General features: G+C 46.0%; 2 protein-coding genes across 2 annotated transcripts; one reads left to right on the forward strand and one right to left on the reverse strand.

The window, feature by feature from the left end:
- Window positions 1-5,062: 5,062 nt before the first annotated feature.
- Window positions 5,063-8,849, forward strand: LOC124695432 (RNA-binding protein 38-like). Its single transcript, XM_047228288.1, has 8 exons — window positions 5,063-5,326; window positions 5,828-5,951; window positions 7,171-7,297; window positions 7,521-7,557; window positions 7,634-7,850; window positions 7,958-8,071; window positions 8,144-8,243; window positions 8,334-8,849. Exons 1-6 carry the CDS (start codon window positions 5,078-5,080, stop codon window positions 8,044-8,046), a joined length of 843 nt encoding a protein of 280 aa, XP_047084244.1. The 5' UTR covers window positions 5,063-5,077; the 3' UTR covers window positions 8,047-8,071; window positions 8,144-8,243; window positions 8,334-8,849.
- Window positions 8,850-9,097: 248 nt separating this feature from the next.
- Window positions 9,098-17,980, reverse strand: LOC124659759 (brefeldin A-inhibited guanine nucleotide-exchange protein 1-like). The gene is made up of 12 exons (XM_047197580.1): window positions 16,992-17,980; window positions 15,547-15,864; window positions 15,067-15,388; window positions 14,551-14,973; window positions 14,184-14,476; window positions 13,825-14,098; window positions 12,660-13,162; window positions 12,235-12,556; window positions 11,791-12,121; window positions 10,977-11,635; window positions 9,636-10,378; window positions 9,098-9,539 (listed from the first exon to the last, which is right to left on the reverse strand). Exons 1-11 carry the CDS (start codon window positions 17,978-17,980, stop codon window positions 9,770-9,772), a joined length of 5,043 nt encoding a protein of 1,680 aa, XP_047053536.1. The 3' UTR covers window positions 9,098-9,539; window positions 9,636-9,769.
- Between the last annotated feature and the right edge of the window lie 224 nt (window positions 17,981-18,204).

Consider the following 18,204-nt stretch of genomic DNA (forward strand, 5'->3'; position numbering starts at 1 on the left):
CCCGTGGCACAATTAGATCGCGGCCCACGGCCGGTCATCTTTGAGAAGCCAAAAGAAAGAAGTTACGTGCATCCGAAGGCCCTGTACTTGCGAGGCTACATCAATGGGCAGCCTCGTCAACAAGATGTTGGTGGACACCGGAGCGGCTGTCAACATTATGCCATACTCCATGCTACGTCTGGTTGGGACGCTCGAGCTCGGATTTGATCAAGACCAATGTGACACCGAGTGATTTCAACGGCCAAGCATCCGACGCACAAGGTGTTCTCGAATGTGGATCCGACCGTAGGAAGAAAAACTGTCCCTACGACGTTCTTTATCGTCGGCACAGAAGAGTACCTACGCTCGTCCTACTAGGGAGAGATTGGATCCACGCCAAGCTGTTGCATTCCATCCACGATGCACCAATGCCCGATACAGTGGGATGGAGATGAAGTAGAAGTCGTCCATGCGGATGATTCGGTCGAGGTTTCAACGGCCGGCATGGACATTTGGGAGACATCGGGCCAAGAGCCACTCTCGTGCATCAATCCGGACGATCGCGAGCGCATCGACGTGACAAAGAACGGGGTTAGGCTGGTTTTATCCACGAGCCTCGACCGTGTAACAAAGCAAACGTCGATAAACAAACGTGGCGAGGCTGATCCTTGTGATCGGCCCCAAAAAATTTATGAAGGGACATCACAAAACCTTCACCGAGCAAGCAACGGGAGGCCGATTCCAGCAATCGGCCAAAATTATCCTCACCATCCATTCCGCTCGGGTTCAACATGTTATCCAACGGAGCCGATACCATCAATTCTCTTGACGAGAATCGGCTCGGGGGCACCTGTGTGGATAAAACACGATGTTATGCGATGGAAGCGTCTCATCCTTTGATGATGGGTATTGGAGCATGGGGGCCGATACATAAATCGGCCGAAAATTCAAAAAATTTAAGCACAGCCGATGTGCAGGCATCGACTTAATGATCAATGGAGCAGAAGTGGATCTTCTCTTCAGAGGACCCCTAATTCCCATTGGCAAGTCTTCAAGATCAGCACGTGCAAGTCAGGGTAGGGATGAACCTAACAGAGGTGGTGACTTGGTAACTATCACTTCCGGGGGGTTACGTCCAGAGTTTGGAGGGCGTCAGAAATGCAAGGGCATCCTCGCCAGAAGTTGCTTCAGCCTGCCAAGAATCGGCTGATGCTGCATTACGAGTTGGAAACCGAGGATGACCGACGTGGTCGGCTCACTGCTATTCTCGCCCCGACTGAGGCTCGGGGGGCAGCTTGCCCCGAAGGATCCTCTGCTACAGGAAGCCGATTCTGTTGGAATCGGCTGGCTCTGCGCCACAACTTGTCTGAAGAATGGTACTGATATTGCAAAATTATCATTTTTTAGCATGCCAGTCGATTCAGCGACAAACCCGGGGCTCCGTTGGAGATACCCGCTCAACACCGGATTACCGACCTGTCTGGATCGATCGTATCGCCCGACGACGGAAAAAAGGTGATCAACCGGTTGGCCCCGCACGATAGCGCTCTCGGACGTTGTTGAGCCCGGGCACCGCTTTCTTGAGTTACGGTTCCTCCTCACTGTTTCCACCCCGGCTGAGGCTCGGGGGGCAGATGGCCTCGTGGATACGCTATTTTTAGAAGCCGATTGAAGAGTCATCGGCTGGCAAGGCAACGCGATTACTCTCAAAGGCGATGGGTTCTTGCAAAAGAGAGATCCATCATCACCGATGGAGAATTGGTTCTGGGCTATCTGGTTGCTGCAAGGAAACAGAGCAGAGGATATCTGTACTACACGGGTCTCGGTTTCAACAGCGAGTTGTTTCAGCAGCTGTTTTAGGACTCTGTGGAAGGTGTGGTCTGCCTCATTGTCCACCAGGGCTTCGATTCATCAGTCGAAGAGGTGAAAGATGGATCATGAGGGACCGATGCATTGTCATCGACTCATTAAGCATTGGCTAATTGGCGATCGACGGGATCAGTATGAAAGAAATCGGCGAAATCAAGTTAAGGGAATTCTTCATTGGGATTTCTTACAATGGGGAGCCGATTGCTCAAGGAAGGAAGAACAAAAGAAGGGTCTATTGACCAATCTACTACTGCTAGGCCTATACTATTAGATCCTAATCTACGGGCCATCACTGCCCTCGTCATCCTCGGAACTCTCACTCGGACCGCTGCCGATGGGCTCCTCGTCGCTACTCCCGTAGCCCTCCACGGGGGCTTCATCCCCGTCTTCGTCGTCGCTGCTCGTCGTCGTCCCACCACATGCGGAGGCGTTTCGCCGGCGGGTAGCCCTCGAGGGAGTCGTCGTCGTCGTCGTCTTCTTCTCCCTCTTCTTCGAGAGGTGGGGCAGCCGTCCCGGGAGAACTCGGTCGTCCTCGTTTTTGACTCCGGCTTCCCGTCGGCGAGGAACCGAAGATCTTCATCCCCGCCGGTCAAGGACTTGTCGTCCTCAGACCAAATGGAGGAGGCATGGCTCTCCTCGTCCCAGTCTTCCGGGGCACGAATTTCCGGCGGCGTCTCGCGGGAGGAGTCGGACCCGTAGGAAAACTCGGAGGAGGAGGAAGAAGACATGGCGGCATAGAGGGTTTTTGGTGCTAATGCGAGGAGGACGAAGGAGACGCAAGCTGTTTAGAACGGTTAAATAAAGGGGATATGAGAGAGATTCAATGCCACGAGCAGTTTCCGAGGAGATGTTGCCCAACGGGAGAGTTTTGCGGCCACGTGGAGAAGTGGAAGGGGCAAGGCATCATGATGAGGATTCCAGCGGCGATTCCGCTCCGCCACGACGTGACCCGACGAAAGAAGAGCATAATGATTTTGGAAATGTCATTTCCAAAACCAGGGGGGCATGTGTTATCACCAGAATTTGACCGAGTTAGAGGTGGGCCGCGATCAAGATGGACTTGAAGATATATACATGGAAGAAATACGTGAATCGGCCTTTTATACCAAGTTGGGCTTAATTGCCCGTGTATACGTAACATATTAGATCGCATCTTAGTTTAGAAGTTAGAATCTTACTCGTGCACGGTTTGGTGCACGCCCACATTAGAAAGTCCGCTCGGACTATAAATATGTATCTAGGGTTTATGGAATAAACAACAACCAACGTTCAACCACAAACAAATCTCGGCGCATCGCCAACTCCTTCGTCTCGAGGGTTTCTACCGGTAAGCACCATGCTGCCTAGATCGCATCTTGCGATCTAGGCAGCACTAAGCCTGCCTACGTTGTTCATGCGTTGCTGCATCTGAAGCCTTTTGATGGCGAGCAACGTAGTTATCTTAGATATGTTAGGGTTAGCATTGTTCTTCGTATCATATGTCTGTCGTAGTGCAACCCTTGCATATCTAGCCGCCCTTACACCTATCTTAGGTGTAGGGCGACACCCGCTTGATCATTATTTAGTAGATCTGATCCGTTACGATTGCTCCTTGTTCTACAAGGATTAGTTTAATATCCGCAATAGTTAGGCCTTACAAAGGGGAGGATCCAGCGGCACGTAGGGTGTCGTTCGTTGGCCCTAAACGGGATGTTCCGGGGATCAACCTCGTGTTGGTTTTTAGGCCTTGTTTAGGATCGGCTTACGATCACCGTGCGTGGCCGCGAGGCCCAACCTCGGAGTAGGATGATACGATTATGCGGTGAAAACCCTAAATCGTCGTAGATCTCATTAGCTATTTCTTGATCAAGCGGGACCACCATATATTCGGACACCTCGTCCGGATCATGGGTGGATCGGCTCTTTGAGCCGATTCACGGGATAACCCGAGAGCCGATCGAGGCTCGTATTTAATGTTTACGTGTATGCCATGCGAGAAACTAAGCGAGGCATCATCCACACCTTCCCGACCGGGTATAGGTCGGGTGGCACGCCCTTGTGATAAACATCGGACGTGCGACCAGGAGGCTTTGCGGGCCGTCGCTCTGAGGGACTGGGGCCAGCCGCAGCCCTAGTTGTTCCCGGCTCTACCGTGTTGCCCGTCTCTGCCCGCCAGGGGGTTTCTGACGTCAACAATCAAACATCCACGCGCCAACAGGTTAAAAGAATTGTCACTTTGTTGAGCGCTAGGAGAGCTGTCGGATGGATGTCGAGTGAGCATTTGGTTTGCTTGAAGCTCAATTTGCTATTGTTTCTATCCTGGTCTCACGATCAACTGTGGGAGGTGATGCAAGCTTGTGTGACCATGCACAATATGATCATCGAGAATGACCGCGAGACTCGAGCTAGGCATGTTGGTCCCTACGAGTGTTAGAGATGTCTTGCAGAGGCTGATCACTAGGTGCCTACAGAGTTTGCTGATTTTCCCGCCACGCGGAAATCCGTGACATTAATGTTCACGTTTAGCTGCAATATAATCTCGTTGAGTATCTATGAAAGCTCAGAGGAGACGCCCAACTTCTATTTATTGTTTGTTAAACGTCTAATTTATTTGATGTTTGAATAAAATCCTAATTTTTTTGGGGGAAACATCCATTGGGACGCGCCCCAAAAACAGCACCAAGGTACGGCGTCTTTCAAACGATAAATCCGACGCTCAGTTCGGGAAACTCGTGAGTGGAGATGCTCTAATGGCTAGGGCTGGCCATTTTGTTCTAGGGCACGAGTAGAAGCCTTGGTGGTCTCAGCCCCAAACCAGATTTGGAGACCTGCATAGGGGGGCCCCGCAGCTTAGAAGATGCCGAGTTTTCGCGGGAGCAATAGCATCAGTTCACCGGGGATGCCAGCCATTTTCCCCCAGCAAGCGTCCCGTCCCATCCACAAAAAGCCCAAACCACCCCCCAGTTGGCCACCTTGTCCTCTTCCGCTCCGCGCGTGATCCTTCTCCCTTCGCACCAACTTCCATCTCCCCCTTCCCCTCCCCTCTCCCGCCAGATTAACTAACCGCTTCTCCGATTAGCACCGGGCGCGCCGCTATAATACCGGCTGCTAGCAGCTAGCCACTGCCTTAATCCCAACGCGACACGCCTCGCGCTGTGTTTGGGCTGTCAGTTAGTCAGCTAGCTCGCGCGCGCGGCCACCCAGCAAGCGACCTAGGGTTAGGGTTCGCTCGCGAGCGCATGCGCGTGGGATGATGACGCCGCAGCGGTCGCCGGCGGTGATGGGGGGCGGAGGCGGGGGCGGCGGGGGCGGGACGCCGGCGCTGCACTACCTCAGCGGGCCCTACGGGGACACCACCTACACCAAGGTCTTCGTGGGCGGGCTCGCCTGGGAGACCCGCAGCGAGGGCCTGCGCGCGCACTTCGAGGTCTACGGGGACATCCTCGAGGCCGTCGTCATCACCGACCGCGCCACCGGGAGGTCCAAGGGCTACGGATTCGTGAGCACGCTTCTCTCCCTCTCTGCTTCTTGTGTTTGTCGGGTTTGGGAGAGCTAGGGATCACGGGGAGGGTCAAGCTAGAGTTTGTGATTTGAAGTATTTGTCGCGGATCAGGGGTTTGGGGTTCAATTGGGAGTTGCTTGACTTCATACGGTGGTGAGGAAAGTCTAAATTTGGGGGTTCTGCAGCAGTCCAGAAAATTTGGGGAACTGATTGCTCTGGATAGAAGCAGGGGAAATAGTGCGACTTTAGCACGGGGATTCATTCCCAAATTTGCTTCTCACGAGTCCTGAGGTGATCCTTGTTAAAAACATATTTTGGCTGCTTGGGAAATTTTTATGCCTCCAAATTGGAGTAAAATTTAGGTATTTCCTCATGAATTGCGGAACTATTTGAAGGGAGTGCGCTAGCAATTTGGTTTTGGGGGAGGGAATCAAGGGGAAAGTGTTCTGTTATTTCACGATGTGAATGTGTCTTAATTCTGTGTGGATGCGTGTGCAGGTGACCTTCCGGGACCCGGATTCGGCCAGGATGGCCTGCATGGATCCCTATCCAGTAATCGACGGGCGGCGTGCCAACTGTAATCTTGCCATCCTGGGGCGACCTGGCCCAGCTGTGCCTTTCTGTAAGTCTCTGACCTGGTTTTCTATCGTCCTAATGACAGCTTTGTGAACTGTCAAATGTATGTAGAGTTCTTTCTCGCGGCTTAACATTTTTCCCATTGGGTTTAATTTTAAAATCAATGTCTATTGCCAGTGTATCAGAGTTGTCATAACCTATCATTTTCTATCAATTCAGAGTTGTCATAACCTATCATTGTGTAGTTTCTCGCCCAATTCTTCAACGCCAGAAGGCTAAACTGCTAAAAGAATTATGGGATCAGCTATGAAAAGAAGTTGGTTCTAAAAAATGGACAAAAGAAAGTAGCTTGAGAGCTACTAGTCATATGTCAGTCGTATTTGTGGGGGATTGGATGAGTGGTAGAGTTAGTGCATGACTCGAATGAAAGGACGATTAGGTAACAGATAGTGGACTACTCATGAGCTGGTGGGTAGTAGAACGCATGGGACAATCATGTTGGTTTTTGGATAAGAAACTGTTCATCTACAAGTCGGACATCTTTTGCATAGTTTGTAGCCCGATGAAAGATGTCAATGGTCACAAAGACAAATAATGTGTCCAAATGTAAACATCTTTTCTTATGGAATGCACAAGATATTTATTATTCATTCAGGCGCTGTCCCTCTTACAATAGGAGAGCATAACATTTGTAGTTACCAATAAGTTTTCAAAGATATTCAAAATTAGCTTGAAAAATAATGGTTGTGCTGAATCATTATTACTTCACAGAAAAATCAAATTGGCAGACTAGGACACATCCAATAGAATGCTGAATTCTATGTTGAGATGTAAGCTCCGTGGTGAATGGACACTTCCAAAATGTATGTGCCAATTAAGACTTCATTCCTGGGCTGTCACTCTTTAAATAGGAGAGAACAACATGTGTAGTTGGCAATAAGTTTTCAAAGATATTTAAAATTAGCTTGAAAAATAATGGTCACGCTGAATCAGTATTAGTTCTCTCAAGAAAAAATCAAATATGCAGACTAGGACAAATGCAATATAATGGGCCGCTTTATATATTAAGATGTAGCTCCGTGGTCAATGGACAACCCCAAAATGTATCCGCCAATTAAGTTTTAATCGGTTTCTTCTATGTTCGTCATTTGGCAGGCAGGACTCTAGTAAAACCATATTGTTACAAAGTGCTTACTGGTTTATGCGTGTGCCTTGTGTATATTCATAATTTTTGATAATTTTCCTTCTTTTTAATGTGGCAATAGCACCTGTAAGGCCTGTCATGCCATACAACGGAGGTGCAGCGGTTCCAGGGAGCATGTATGTACCAAGCCCAACATATCAGCAACCCCCCTACAACTACTCACAGGCTCTTGTGTATCCTCCTTATGGGTAGGTTAACAAGTTCATTCGATGCATTGTTGGCAAAATCATGCACAGCTAATGCTGTGATCTGTTAGGTTGTCTGGCACACTGATTAAAGCTGTAGCTAGTCTGGAATTTATACTTTACATGATTGTAGTGTATATAATGTTGTGGTGCTAGAATATCTTCTTATTTCCAAGTGAACAGCCTGGCTGCTGCAAGTAATGATACATTGTTTTTGTCATTGCAGGCCATCAACGTATGGACCAGAATACTTGTACCCACAGGTTGAGAACTCGTCCACAATTTTATATTTTTTTTACTTTTTGCTTTCGCTAATTTATTATATTTTTAGTTTTGTAGAATGCCTATGGTCCATATGTTGGACAACAGTATGTCCCAGTATATGGTGGTCCCAGAACTGTAGGCCCAGCAGCTTACCCATATGGGCAGTTCGGCCAACCTGTGCCAAGTGATCATTCTTATTCACCTGGCTATGTACCAGGTCACCTTCTTCCACTATCTAATCAGAATGCTGCAAATGTGCGCGCATCAACAGTTCAACAGCAATATCCTCCAGGCAAGAAATCCATTGGTGATGGGTGAATTAAACCTACTATGTCTTGCACAACCCAACCATGTTGTATTCGTCGAAGTTTTAATGTGTGCCTCTTTGTGTGGAAACAGGAGCTCCACGTCCTCAGCAACAGGTCTTGCTCCCCGCTCGTGCACCACAGTTCCCGCCAAACAACATCTCCGAGCAAATGTCGGGATGACAAAAAAACCCGTGACAAATTTGAGGTGTGTTTACCTTGTCAAAACTACAGTCCCTGGTTGGTTGTCAGACTTAAAATATAGCTTTCCATGTTGCAGGGTATCATCTCTACTCTGCAGCAGGACTAAGAGCAGCAGTACTGCTAATTGGGCGGCATGCTTCTTTTCTTGCAAACTGTCTTCTTTTGCATTTTTAAAGGTTGGTCACGCCATTGATCTTAATGTGCCAATCCTTTTATCGTAAGGGCTGCGTGGGCTGAATTATATTGTTTCTTAACTCTTATTTCAGGTTATCCTTGATCCATGGTTACCCGCAATGCTTATAATGTGAATGTTAAACCGCTCCATTGGATGGGGCGGGAAGCAAGTGAGAGCTGGAGGCTGAAGCCACTCTTGCTCTGCTTCTGTCAGTGTCTTCTGTCTTGTACATTCTCCATCCCCTGCCAGGAATTCTGATAGCTGGTGGTCTGTGCATGGACCAAACTGGACGTCGGAAAAGGAGTCCGCACGTCCAACCTGTGTATAGTAGTAGTAGCTCATGTAGGGTTTAAGTCGTAGAACAGCTCAATTTTTTCTAAGTGTTGCATCTGGTTCATGCTGTGTATACCCATTCTCAGTCTTCTTCGTAGCATATCTGCATGTGTTGTACAGGTCTTTCGGTGTCATAGTCATAGTGTCTTCGGTTTGCTGTGTAAATTATTATTTCTAAACTCAACTGTATATCAGTTGCATGCAGCGTGTAAGTAAATAAGGCCAATTCTACCCTGTAAAATAATATGATTTGTTGCAAGTTGCAACACATGGATGAATGGTGATCGTCTACATGTTGATAGCATCGTTTCATGGAGGATTCAAGAGATATTGTTGCATGGTAAGCTGTGATTTCAAGATAGAACGGTTCAGCAATGATTCAAATCCAAAGATTGGTCGTACTTTGACAACCTTCACATCAGACAGCTGGGCATTATTTAGGCTGTGAATTTAACCGGCGTGCATGTTCTTAAGAATTTATCCAAGGTCATGTCAAAAAAAAAAAATCAAAGGTCGTCATAGCTCATCTGCCTAAACAACAGCTAGTATTTCCATCCATTTACACGACCAAGCAACAACTATTTCCTGTACTATTGTCATCCATTTATATATGGACAAAAAAGAATTACAAACACAACCTACCATTGATAAAATCGTATTGTGTGGGGGAAATAGGATATTACAAAACAATCGTAGCTTCAAATGGATTTCTCTAGTAGCACAGCCAATGCCTTGGGACAACATTACTATGTACAGTTTGCCCTAAGTTTAAGGGAAATGCTATTGATGGAATGGGAGCACAAAATCCTTCCGCATCACAAGGACATGAATTAATTACCTCAGCACATACCACGCTCACAAAAGTGCCAAGTCATATCCAGCCGATGCAACTCATTGTTTGAAGTGAATGTAGGCAAAAAGGATACTTTTCTTTCTGCCGGATATCTGGACAGGTAATATGGCACTGCAATAAGTTAAGACATACAATGATTAGTTCTCAGCTGAATAACATATGTATACCACATCACGGAAGTTGGTCGGAACTAGTGAGAATTTTCACCTTGAACTCTAGGATCCTGAAGGAAAGGCCTCAACCAGGATACCCAAATGTATGTATGGTCCACTGTAGGTTATTGGACTAGTCGTCAAAATGGAGTCAAACAATTGTACACCTTGCTGAATGGGAGTGTGCAATTATACTTGTATCATGGGACCTATTGATGATCTGAAGATTGTGTACAGCGCGTGTTGAACATCTCCAGAGCTATGCTCACAGCGAATCAGATCAACCAACACAGGGAAAAAGCGGGGCAGTACTCTCCTAAACGATTTCTTCTCTAGGTTAGACAGTAACTGCATCACTTGAAGAACCAAAGGAGTCCTAGCAGCCAGTTCCTCTTTCTTGGCAGGGCCCAGTGGCACTACGCGATGCAAAGCTGGATCACTGTCAGAAGCTTCATCAGATTGCCCATGCCCTGCACACTTTAGATATGTCCGCAGTATTTGCTCACAAGCATCAAGTATTCTTGACTCTATCTTCATGTCTTCCGATAAGAATGGATACCCATGGAGCAGAGATTGGAGAAGCTTGAGGTAGCTCTGGTATGTCTCATTCTCAAAATGGACAACTGCTGGCTCAGATGCCTCCAAAAGGGAACATGCCTTATGGAATTTCATCTGTAATAAGGAATCGGAGCTCACTTCACTTGCATGTGTTGCAATCGCTGATATCATCTCCAAAAGAATGCTAATGTGCTCCGCATGAAGATATTTTCCCTGCTCCTCATACAATTTAATAATGCCCTGTGTAAAAGGAAAAAAACTGAGTATGATGTGGGAAGACTGGATGAGAAGACTGTCTTGTCTAGATCACTTTGGCACGAGATTTTAGCTATTATATCCAGCAAAGGAAGATGTTTAATAAGCCTTTAGAGCTTACTTTGACAAGAAAACTGGCATAGATACCTCTATGTAGAAGAAAACTGCCCTTTAAATATCTCTATCAATTTCCTCTCTTGTCCTAACAACTCACCCCCTCTGCTCTTTCAAAAGTTGGTGCCTTAATTGTGGACAAACCCACTAGGCCTAGCCACAAAACACTACTCCGTATCAGATTCCAAGGCACACGTGTAGGAAGTGGGCCAGGATCATTCAAGCTGTGTAAAAGATGCTCATAGTTCTACATATTTTTGCACTTTTACCATTCACGTAAGATCTCTGAGCTAAACTTAAAGCACGTACAAGTATGAGTGTCTTAGCAAGATTATGTACATGAGAACCGAGTCTCGCCACTTGATTCGATGCGTGACTGAACATGATGAAATTAACAACAAATAAGTTGCTAGTCCTTGTAGTCCTAGGCAAGATAATGTGCATGATGTAATTAACAAAAAATAAGTACCTGAACAACTAAGAGTTGTAGGGCCATATGATTCTTCAGTTTGACAATAGCGTAAGAAGTTGTCTCCATATTAGCTTCCTCTTCATCATTACTATAATTTTCATGATCTGAATACTGATCGGTTTCTGAATAAGATTCTGTTTTATCTGGAATGTCAATGTCTTGCATCATCCTTACAATTTTAGAGAATACAACAAAGGTATGTGACGACGATTCTTTGAAGCATAGAAGAATATCTTTCCATTCCTCCTTTGACAGTTTACTACCAACTCCCTCTGCTAAACGCATCCAAGCAGATACACCAATGGTAGCAGAATGTTTATATGGACTTCTGATAAAATACGTGACAACAGATGCAATTCTAGCAAGTTCTGGCCGCGTCACATCAAAGAAATTGACAAATACAACCACCAAAGATTTCACCGCCAATGTTTGTGTTTCAAGTGTTGAAAACTCATCCTCGGTACCATTTGATGTTAAGGTCCGATCACTGACCCTAGACATTTGACTGCTAAATAGAGGATAAATGACAGATTCAAATATATTAGTCCAAAAGGACTGCGAGAAGAGGTGTCCATGATCCTTCAAAATGTCAAAAAGCACGCCTACAGCACTTTTCCCAATAGTAAGCCTCGGATCAGTTGTCAATCTGGCTAAACCTGAAAAGGCAAGGGAAACCCAAAGGAAAAAAACATTAATATGACTATTGATCGATCTAAAAAAACCGTATGTGCCTTCATATTTTCATCTAACAAGGTTCACACTGCGGGATAAAAGTAACTAGCCTTTTGCAAATAAGAAACTAATGCTGTACCTGCAAGGAGAGGAACCCAGAAGGAAACAGAATCATTCTTGTTCAGAGTGGCATTTCCATCCAACATGTCGGTACTAAGCCTATCCTGACAAACAAACCCTTCTTCGGCAAGTTTAACAGCACAGAATCGGAGAAATGCAATAGCATTGAGACTGGCCTCGCTATTGAACTGGCTACTTGTAAATGCAATAAGACAGTGGACACAATCAGTAAATGTTGTGGCATCTGTCTCAGTTATGTATCGAAAGTAATCACGGACAATTCTTTCCATAGTCCCAAATGCCACTAGGACAGTACTTTTCGTACCATCAGCTGCAGCAGCAGTAAAAACCTGTACATTGACAAAGAAACAATGAATGACATAAGATTGTCAGGTTAACTTCATACCTTTCCTGGACAAGCCACGGTACCTCAAGATGAGAACTTATCCAAAGCAATACATACCGTAAAAACACCCTTCCAGCCAGATTTTATGTTGTTAACCCGACTTAGAACCATCTGTGAGACACACCGAACAATCAGCTCTCGTACTTCTGGAACATCACTCTTCTCCATAACAACCACAAAGGGTTTAAGGAACTCATTTTGAAAGTTGTAATTTGCCAGTTCTTCTCTTTCCAAAAACTTCATTGACAGCTGCCTCAGAGAGTCCATTACAAATATTGCAACAGAAAGATTTTCTAGTAATCCGACAGAAACGAAAAATTCTGACAGAACTTTCCAAATTCGAGACCACACCAAGCGTATGCGGTTGATATTGTAATGCCTGCACAAACAAAATCGAGAATTAGAGTATAAGTACTGAGTCATGGCTGCTGCATGGTACTTAAAATGGTTAGTTTTGTGAGTGGGTCTTAAGATTTTCTTACGCAATCTCTACTATTTTTGTAAGGCAGAAGATACGAGGATCTGACGGAGACTGCAACTCAGTCATTGAGACCTTGCAAAGAGCTTTCACAAAAGCAACAATGGCATCACTGTTTAACCTCTGACTGTGGGCAAATATGTGATTTAACTCAACAATGCCTATCTGATCCAACAAATGTATGTTTGATATGAAATTATTGATCTGTTCAGGAGAAACCATATCTGAGGCACTGGTTTTTGCCACAGTGCTGTCATAAGAACCCCCTCTAACAGCAGCCATCATGGCAGGATTCTGAAGAGCATTGGCTCTCTTTGGAGGTACAACAGAAGCAGATATCTGTTTTTTTCCTTCTGACTCAACGATAGGTACTGTAAGAAATGAAGCATCAGTAGGCACCCCTTCTCCAAGCAAATGTAAATGTTCAAACCGTGATAAACATGTTAATACGTGCTCCCAAGCTTCCTGCAAATAATTTCCATCTTCGATTGCGATGGAAATTATAGCCTGTTTAGAAGAAGAAAAAAAAAGTAAATATATCACTGAGGAACTTTGAAACAGTCTGAATATGCCTAGCTGCTTACTGGTAAAGTACATCATTAACGAACAAGACTGGTTTGTATCTCCAATATTGAATATACCCTCACAAAAAGGATTATTCAACACAAGTAGGTACAGGTTGGCATAGTTAATGGGGATTGTTTTTTCGAAAAATAGCATCATAAATAATCTGCAAAATAATTTTTTGGATGGTTTAAATTCCAATCGGCTCAAGTCAGCAGTTCTACCATATTCCCTAGAAGTTTCAATTGCACAAGACCTGCAGCAGCACTATTTGTACTTGATCAGTGGATGGCTGCAATTATGACCCTTGTACAACGTGTCTAAAGTTTGTATGTTTCGTTTTTTCAAGGAGAGCACTGAAACACCAAAAGGGTAAAAACACCAGATGTTTTCATCAGTGTTGTCATAAGATATGGAATTTCTGAATTTGCACAACCCGATGCAACCATTTTGCAGGAGACGTGGCGAAAGTAGGCCTTTGCTGGTAATAAACTAAAATATAAGTTCCAAAGATCCAGGAATCTAATATGCACAGTTTCGTAAAACTGATATAGAAAAACATTTAATAAATTCCACGAAAGAAATACAGTTTCAGTGCCTCCTACCTTAACAGCATCAACATTTTTCTGTTTCATGTCTGCAGCAGAATGGAGGGATGTGAATTTGGCTATGGATGTCAAAAAAGCATCTCTTTGTGTCTGCAGGCACATGACAGAGGTGACATGCACCGCAGATCTCAATCCATTTAAACACTGAGATGTAGCAGCCTTATCATTACTTTGGTCTAGAGTCACTGTGAATGCAGCCATCAAAGGAGCCCAACAGGCCTCCATCATGAACCTTAAAATTGTTGCATCAGCAACAACATAAAACACGGACCTGCATCATGCACAAGCCGCTTAAGTTCATAAAGTCTCATTCAATATATAAGTATCGTAACAAAGAGAAAAGATGCTGATCTTACTCTGATTTCCCGTGTTTTGCTTTAAATTTGTCCTGTATGTGCTTAATGAGCAAGTCATTTGCCCCGTGCGCCTTGTCTTCTGTCTGTCCCCAGTTGACAAAGTTGATGATGTTATCTAAGCCTAGAAGCTTACTCATGCTGTTGGTTTGCTTGGATTGTGCGGCCAAAGAATCAGCAGTCATTTTGATCTCATTGCTGACAATTTGGTCGTACAATGTACTTAAGTAAGCTTCAGGCAAATCCTTCCCATCATCAATTCCCCGATTATTGCGCATAAAATCAGCCTTAGACATCTGCACAACAAAGTCTCCATAATTAAGTGAGGCCACTCCCAGATGATAACACTGGCAGATCTTAATTGACTTACCTTATCCTTCACCATGACACTGTGAGCATCAGTGTTTAGCAAGATCACGGAATAAGCAAGAATATAAGCGGTATCTGCACTGGTAAAAACATTTGGGTTGCATTTGCAGTAGCGTTCAGCAAATTTTTCCATAATTCTGTCAATTTTCTGTGCTTCCCCTGGTAACCTGAAACCTTGCAAGAAGAATCTAATTGCCTCACCAAAATCCATCCCATCAAAGTTTAGTGCATCCACATAAGCATGCATGACTTTGAGGGGAAACTCGTCTCTTTCACCCAAATAGTCTCCAACCATTGTTGCATTTAGGCCAGCAGTGCTTATCAAAAAAGAAGCCACATCTTCCGGCAACTGGCCTATCTTCTTGCTTCGAATGAGAAAGTCAATACCTTTAGATGGTTTTCTGTTAAACAAGGCAATTCCTTTCTGTGAAACAATGGATAGACCTATCAGTATTTCTTTAATAGAAACAATGTCTACCTAGAACATAAATGATTTAAAGTAGGCAATCATCTACACCTGAAGTTCTATTTTATAAGCACGCCGTTGCTCGAGTGTGGAAGAATCAGACACATCAGAGCTACTAGACTCAGATTGCATGTCATGATCCATTCCTGTCCCTTCTTCTCCATTTTGACTGTTATGATTGTCCACTGAACTTAGTACTTCAGAACTTTCACCAATTCTCAGTTGCTGGTCCATCCATGAACCCATTGACTTAATAACAGTGGCAAGGCACTTCACAGATTCAATCCGAAAAGTTTGGTCTTGTGCCACAGTCAGTGTCGTTGTTGATCCATCAGGGACACCCAAAGCTGTTTTTAGAAGTCCGTTGACAATCCTGTGAAGAACGATTTTAAAATTAGAAAGAATGCCATATTTTTGTCAGTAGATGTTGCACATGTAGAACTGTGCCCTTTGTACAGACTATTTTGGTATATTTGATACAGAATACCAATGAATCTTAATAACAGTCCGTGAAGAATAAAACTAGCATACCTTTCAAAAATGTTTGGTGCATCAACATCACAATCATAGTTCACAAAGATATCGATAGTAACCTGAGGTTCTTTACAGATCTTCTCCAGAAAGTTCAGAACTGTCATTTTTTGCAAGAAACTAGGCTGAAGGACATTTTCAAGAACTCTCAGAACAAGCATAGGAAAAAATATTCCAATTTCCTCTTTCAAAGCAGATCTAAACCTTAACAAAAGACCCATAAAAATGGAGCACAAAAGCTGGTAAACGCTCATAGCTGACATGGCACTGTTCTTCAATAAGGATAGACAAAGGTACTGCTTAATTGCTTCAACATACCTGCACCAGCAGAGCAAAAAAATATGATATTAGTGGGATGTTCTTATCTGTTGAACTACATACTCAATTAACGTTCCTATATGAAATGATCAGATTAGTTAACCAGCTTCAAGTGTGGACTTCTTTTAGAATGATTAGATGAAATATTTCCGTATGAATAAAGACTAACTTAGATTATTATTGTTAGTGCCCACTGCCAAAGTGGCATCGCCAAACTTAAGCACTGTCTCTACATCGACTGTTACACGCATAGGCTATGTAGCTATTATATTCACTTCTCAGTTCTCACCAACCTGCTTGGTGCCCTTAATGATGTTCTTTGTTCATGCATTATTTGCTGGAAGAACCACAGCGAATTGAATTAAATATAACTCCGATACAGGCAGGCATCAGTTAATGAAGTGATAAGTAACTAGTAGTACATCATTTGGAAATTCTAGCTGGATAAACTGATTCATTATCCATCAATAGTATCTTTTCTTTTTTCAAGTAATCAAGCACTGCCTTTTGGTACTATCATGAATAGACATTCTAGTTACAAAAGAAAATAAATCTAGTATCAGTAGTTCTAACATTTAATATGATCACAAATTCCTCCATGACATATAGCTACAAATATATGACCCTAAGTCCCTAACACAGCCAAATCCAGAAGCAAAAACTCCTTTGTCAGACAAATCCTCATGCGACCAACTTGTATGGCAGTTAGGGGGTGTCCAACCACAGGTTGAACACAAACCGTGGAAACCGCCGACCAGTGAAGCAGTTCATTTTCTTTCGTTAACCTCGACCAGGGTGGCAGAGTTAGTGTAAAATGAATAACTATTTCCCCTGGTTCGATTAGAACCTTCTTTCAACACCCTAAGGGCTAAGGGCAATCAATCAAGCAGACTACGCATAACCAACATGAGCAGATGTAATCTATGTCCGAAAATGTAACACACTATTTTCCGGAAAAAAATACAAACACTCTCGCTGTTGGCAAGTGTAGTTGTCCACATTTTCCATGTTAACATCCCTCCCCTACCATTTTTGGCACATCAAGACTCACTGGAATAATAATAAGATTGAAGGAAATAGGGAATGCACTGAATTCATGTGAAGCATATATGGGTATGCGGACATACTTCTCGCTGGTCTTCCAGAAGGGCCCTGCGTTGTCAATGACCATCCGGAGCAGCTCGAGTGACAGCACCTTCCCCCGGAGAAGTAGGGGCTCGTCCGGGTTATCGGGCGTGGCAAACTTCATGGAGAGTTTGCAGAGGTTTTTGAACAAGGCGAGCCCATCCTCCCTGATCCTGCTCATCCCCTCGTCCTCCCCCTCGTCCGGCCCAGCCGCCGCCGCGGAGGTCGCCTCCTCGGGCTCGTCGCTGCCCTCCATGGCCTCGTTAATAAACGCCTGCGCGGCCTGCACGACGCTGGAGTCGTTGAGGCTGCGGTCGGAGAGGTCCATCATGTCGGCGGCTGCCACGGTGCGCACGCGCACGTCCATGGCATCCGCCTCGACGCGCGCGAAGGCGAGCAGCAGCACCTGCGCGAGCGCGAGCTTGGCGCAGAGCTGGTTGCCGCCGCTGGCGCTGCCGAGGTAGAGGTTGTAGCAGGCCCGGAGGAGCTGGCCGAGGCAGTCCCCGCGGACGGGGGCCGCGGGGCAGCGCGCGAAGGCGAGGAGCGCGCGCAGCGCGGCGAGCTCGAGGGCCTCGTCGCCGAGGCCCGCGCAGGAGAGGGACGCGGCGAAGAGGGCGGAGAGCGGGGCGGGGGAGGCGGGGGTGACGTCGCCGTGGAGGAGGCGGAGGGAGAGGAGGGTGGCGACGCAGTCGAGCGCGGGGGAGGCCACCTTTGGGGAGCCGGGATCGAGCGCGAGGAGCAGCGCCTGGAGCGCCGCCGAGGCGACCGGGGCCGGGAGGGTGGGGATGGGGGAGGGGGGTGAGGGGGTGGGGGTGGAGGTGGGGGCGGAGGAGAGGAGGTCGATGGCGGACTTGGCGGCGGAGACGAGCGCGGAGTGCTTGCGCCAGGAGGAGTGCTTGATGACCTTGTCGAGGGCGCGGCCGAGCACGCGCGCGGCCGGGGAGGCGCCGGCGAGGGGATCGGCGTCGGCGTCGCTCGCGGAGGACGACATTAGGGTGGGTGGTGCGGTCCGGCTATGTGGATGCGGCGGCGGGTGAGCTCATCGGCGGTGGGTGGGGATGGGAGATCTGGGAGTTGAGTTGGCGGTGGAGCTCGAGTCTGACGCTTGCTGCTGCCTTGCTGGTAGTAGCTGTGGAAGGAGCGGGGAAGCGAAAGGGAAAGGAAATTGCAGCAACAGATCAGCAGGCACACGGGACGGGAGCAGTAAACTTGAAG

Source organism: Lolium rigidum, chromosome 1 (genome assembly GCF_022539505.1).
Source record: "Lolium rigidum isolate FL_2022 chromosome 1, APGP_CSIRO_Lrig_0.1, whole genome shotgun sequence".
Lineage (NCBI taxonomy): Eukaryota > Viridiplantae > Streptophyta > Magnoliopsida > Poales > Poaceae > Lolium > Lolium rigidum.

What these genes read in the sequence shown, in the direction of transcription:
- LOC124695432 (XM_047228288.1), top strand. Translation starts at nt 5,078, where the DNA reads ATGATGACGCCGCAGCGGTCGCCGGCGGTGATGGGGGGCGGAGGCGGG. An exon ending in GGTCCAAGGGCTACGGATTC is followed by an intron (nt 5,327 to 5,827) that starts GTGAGCACGCTT and finishes ATGCGTGTGCAG; the next exon opens with GTGACCTTCCGGGACCCGGA. An exon ending in TGGCCCAGCTGTGCCTTTCT is followed by an intron (nt 5,952 to 7,170) that starts GTAAGTCTCTGA and finishes ATGTGGCAATAG; the next exon opens with CACCTGTAAGGCCTGTCATG.
- LOC124659759 (XM_047197580.1), bottom strand. Translation starts at nt 17,980, where the DNA reads ATGTCGTCCTCCGCGAGCGACGCCGACGCCGATCCCCTCGCCGGCGCC. An exon ending in GTGTCATGGTGAAGGATAAG is followed by an intron (nt 14,477 to 14,550) that starts GTAAGTCAATTA and finishes TTTGTTGTGCAG; the next exon opens with ATGTCTAAGGCTGATTTTAT. An exon ending in AAAATGTTGATGCTGTTAAG is followed by an intron (nt 13,163 to 13,824) that starts GTAGGAGGCACT and finishes TCTTCTAAACAG; the next exon opens with GCTATAATTTCCATCGCAAT.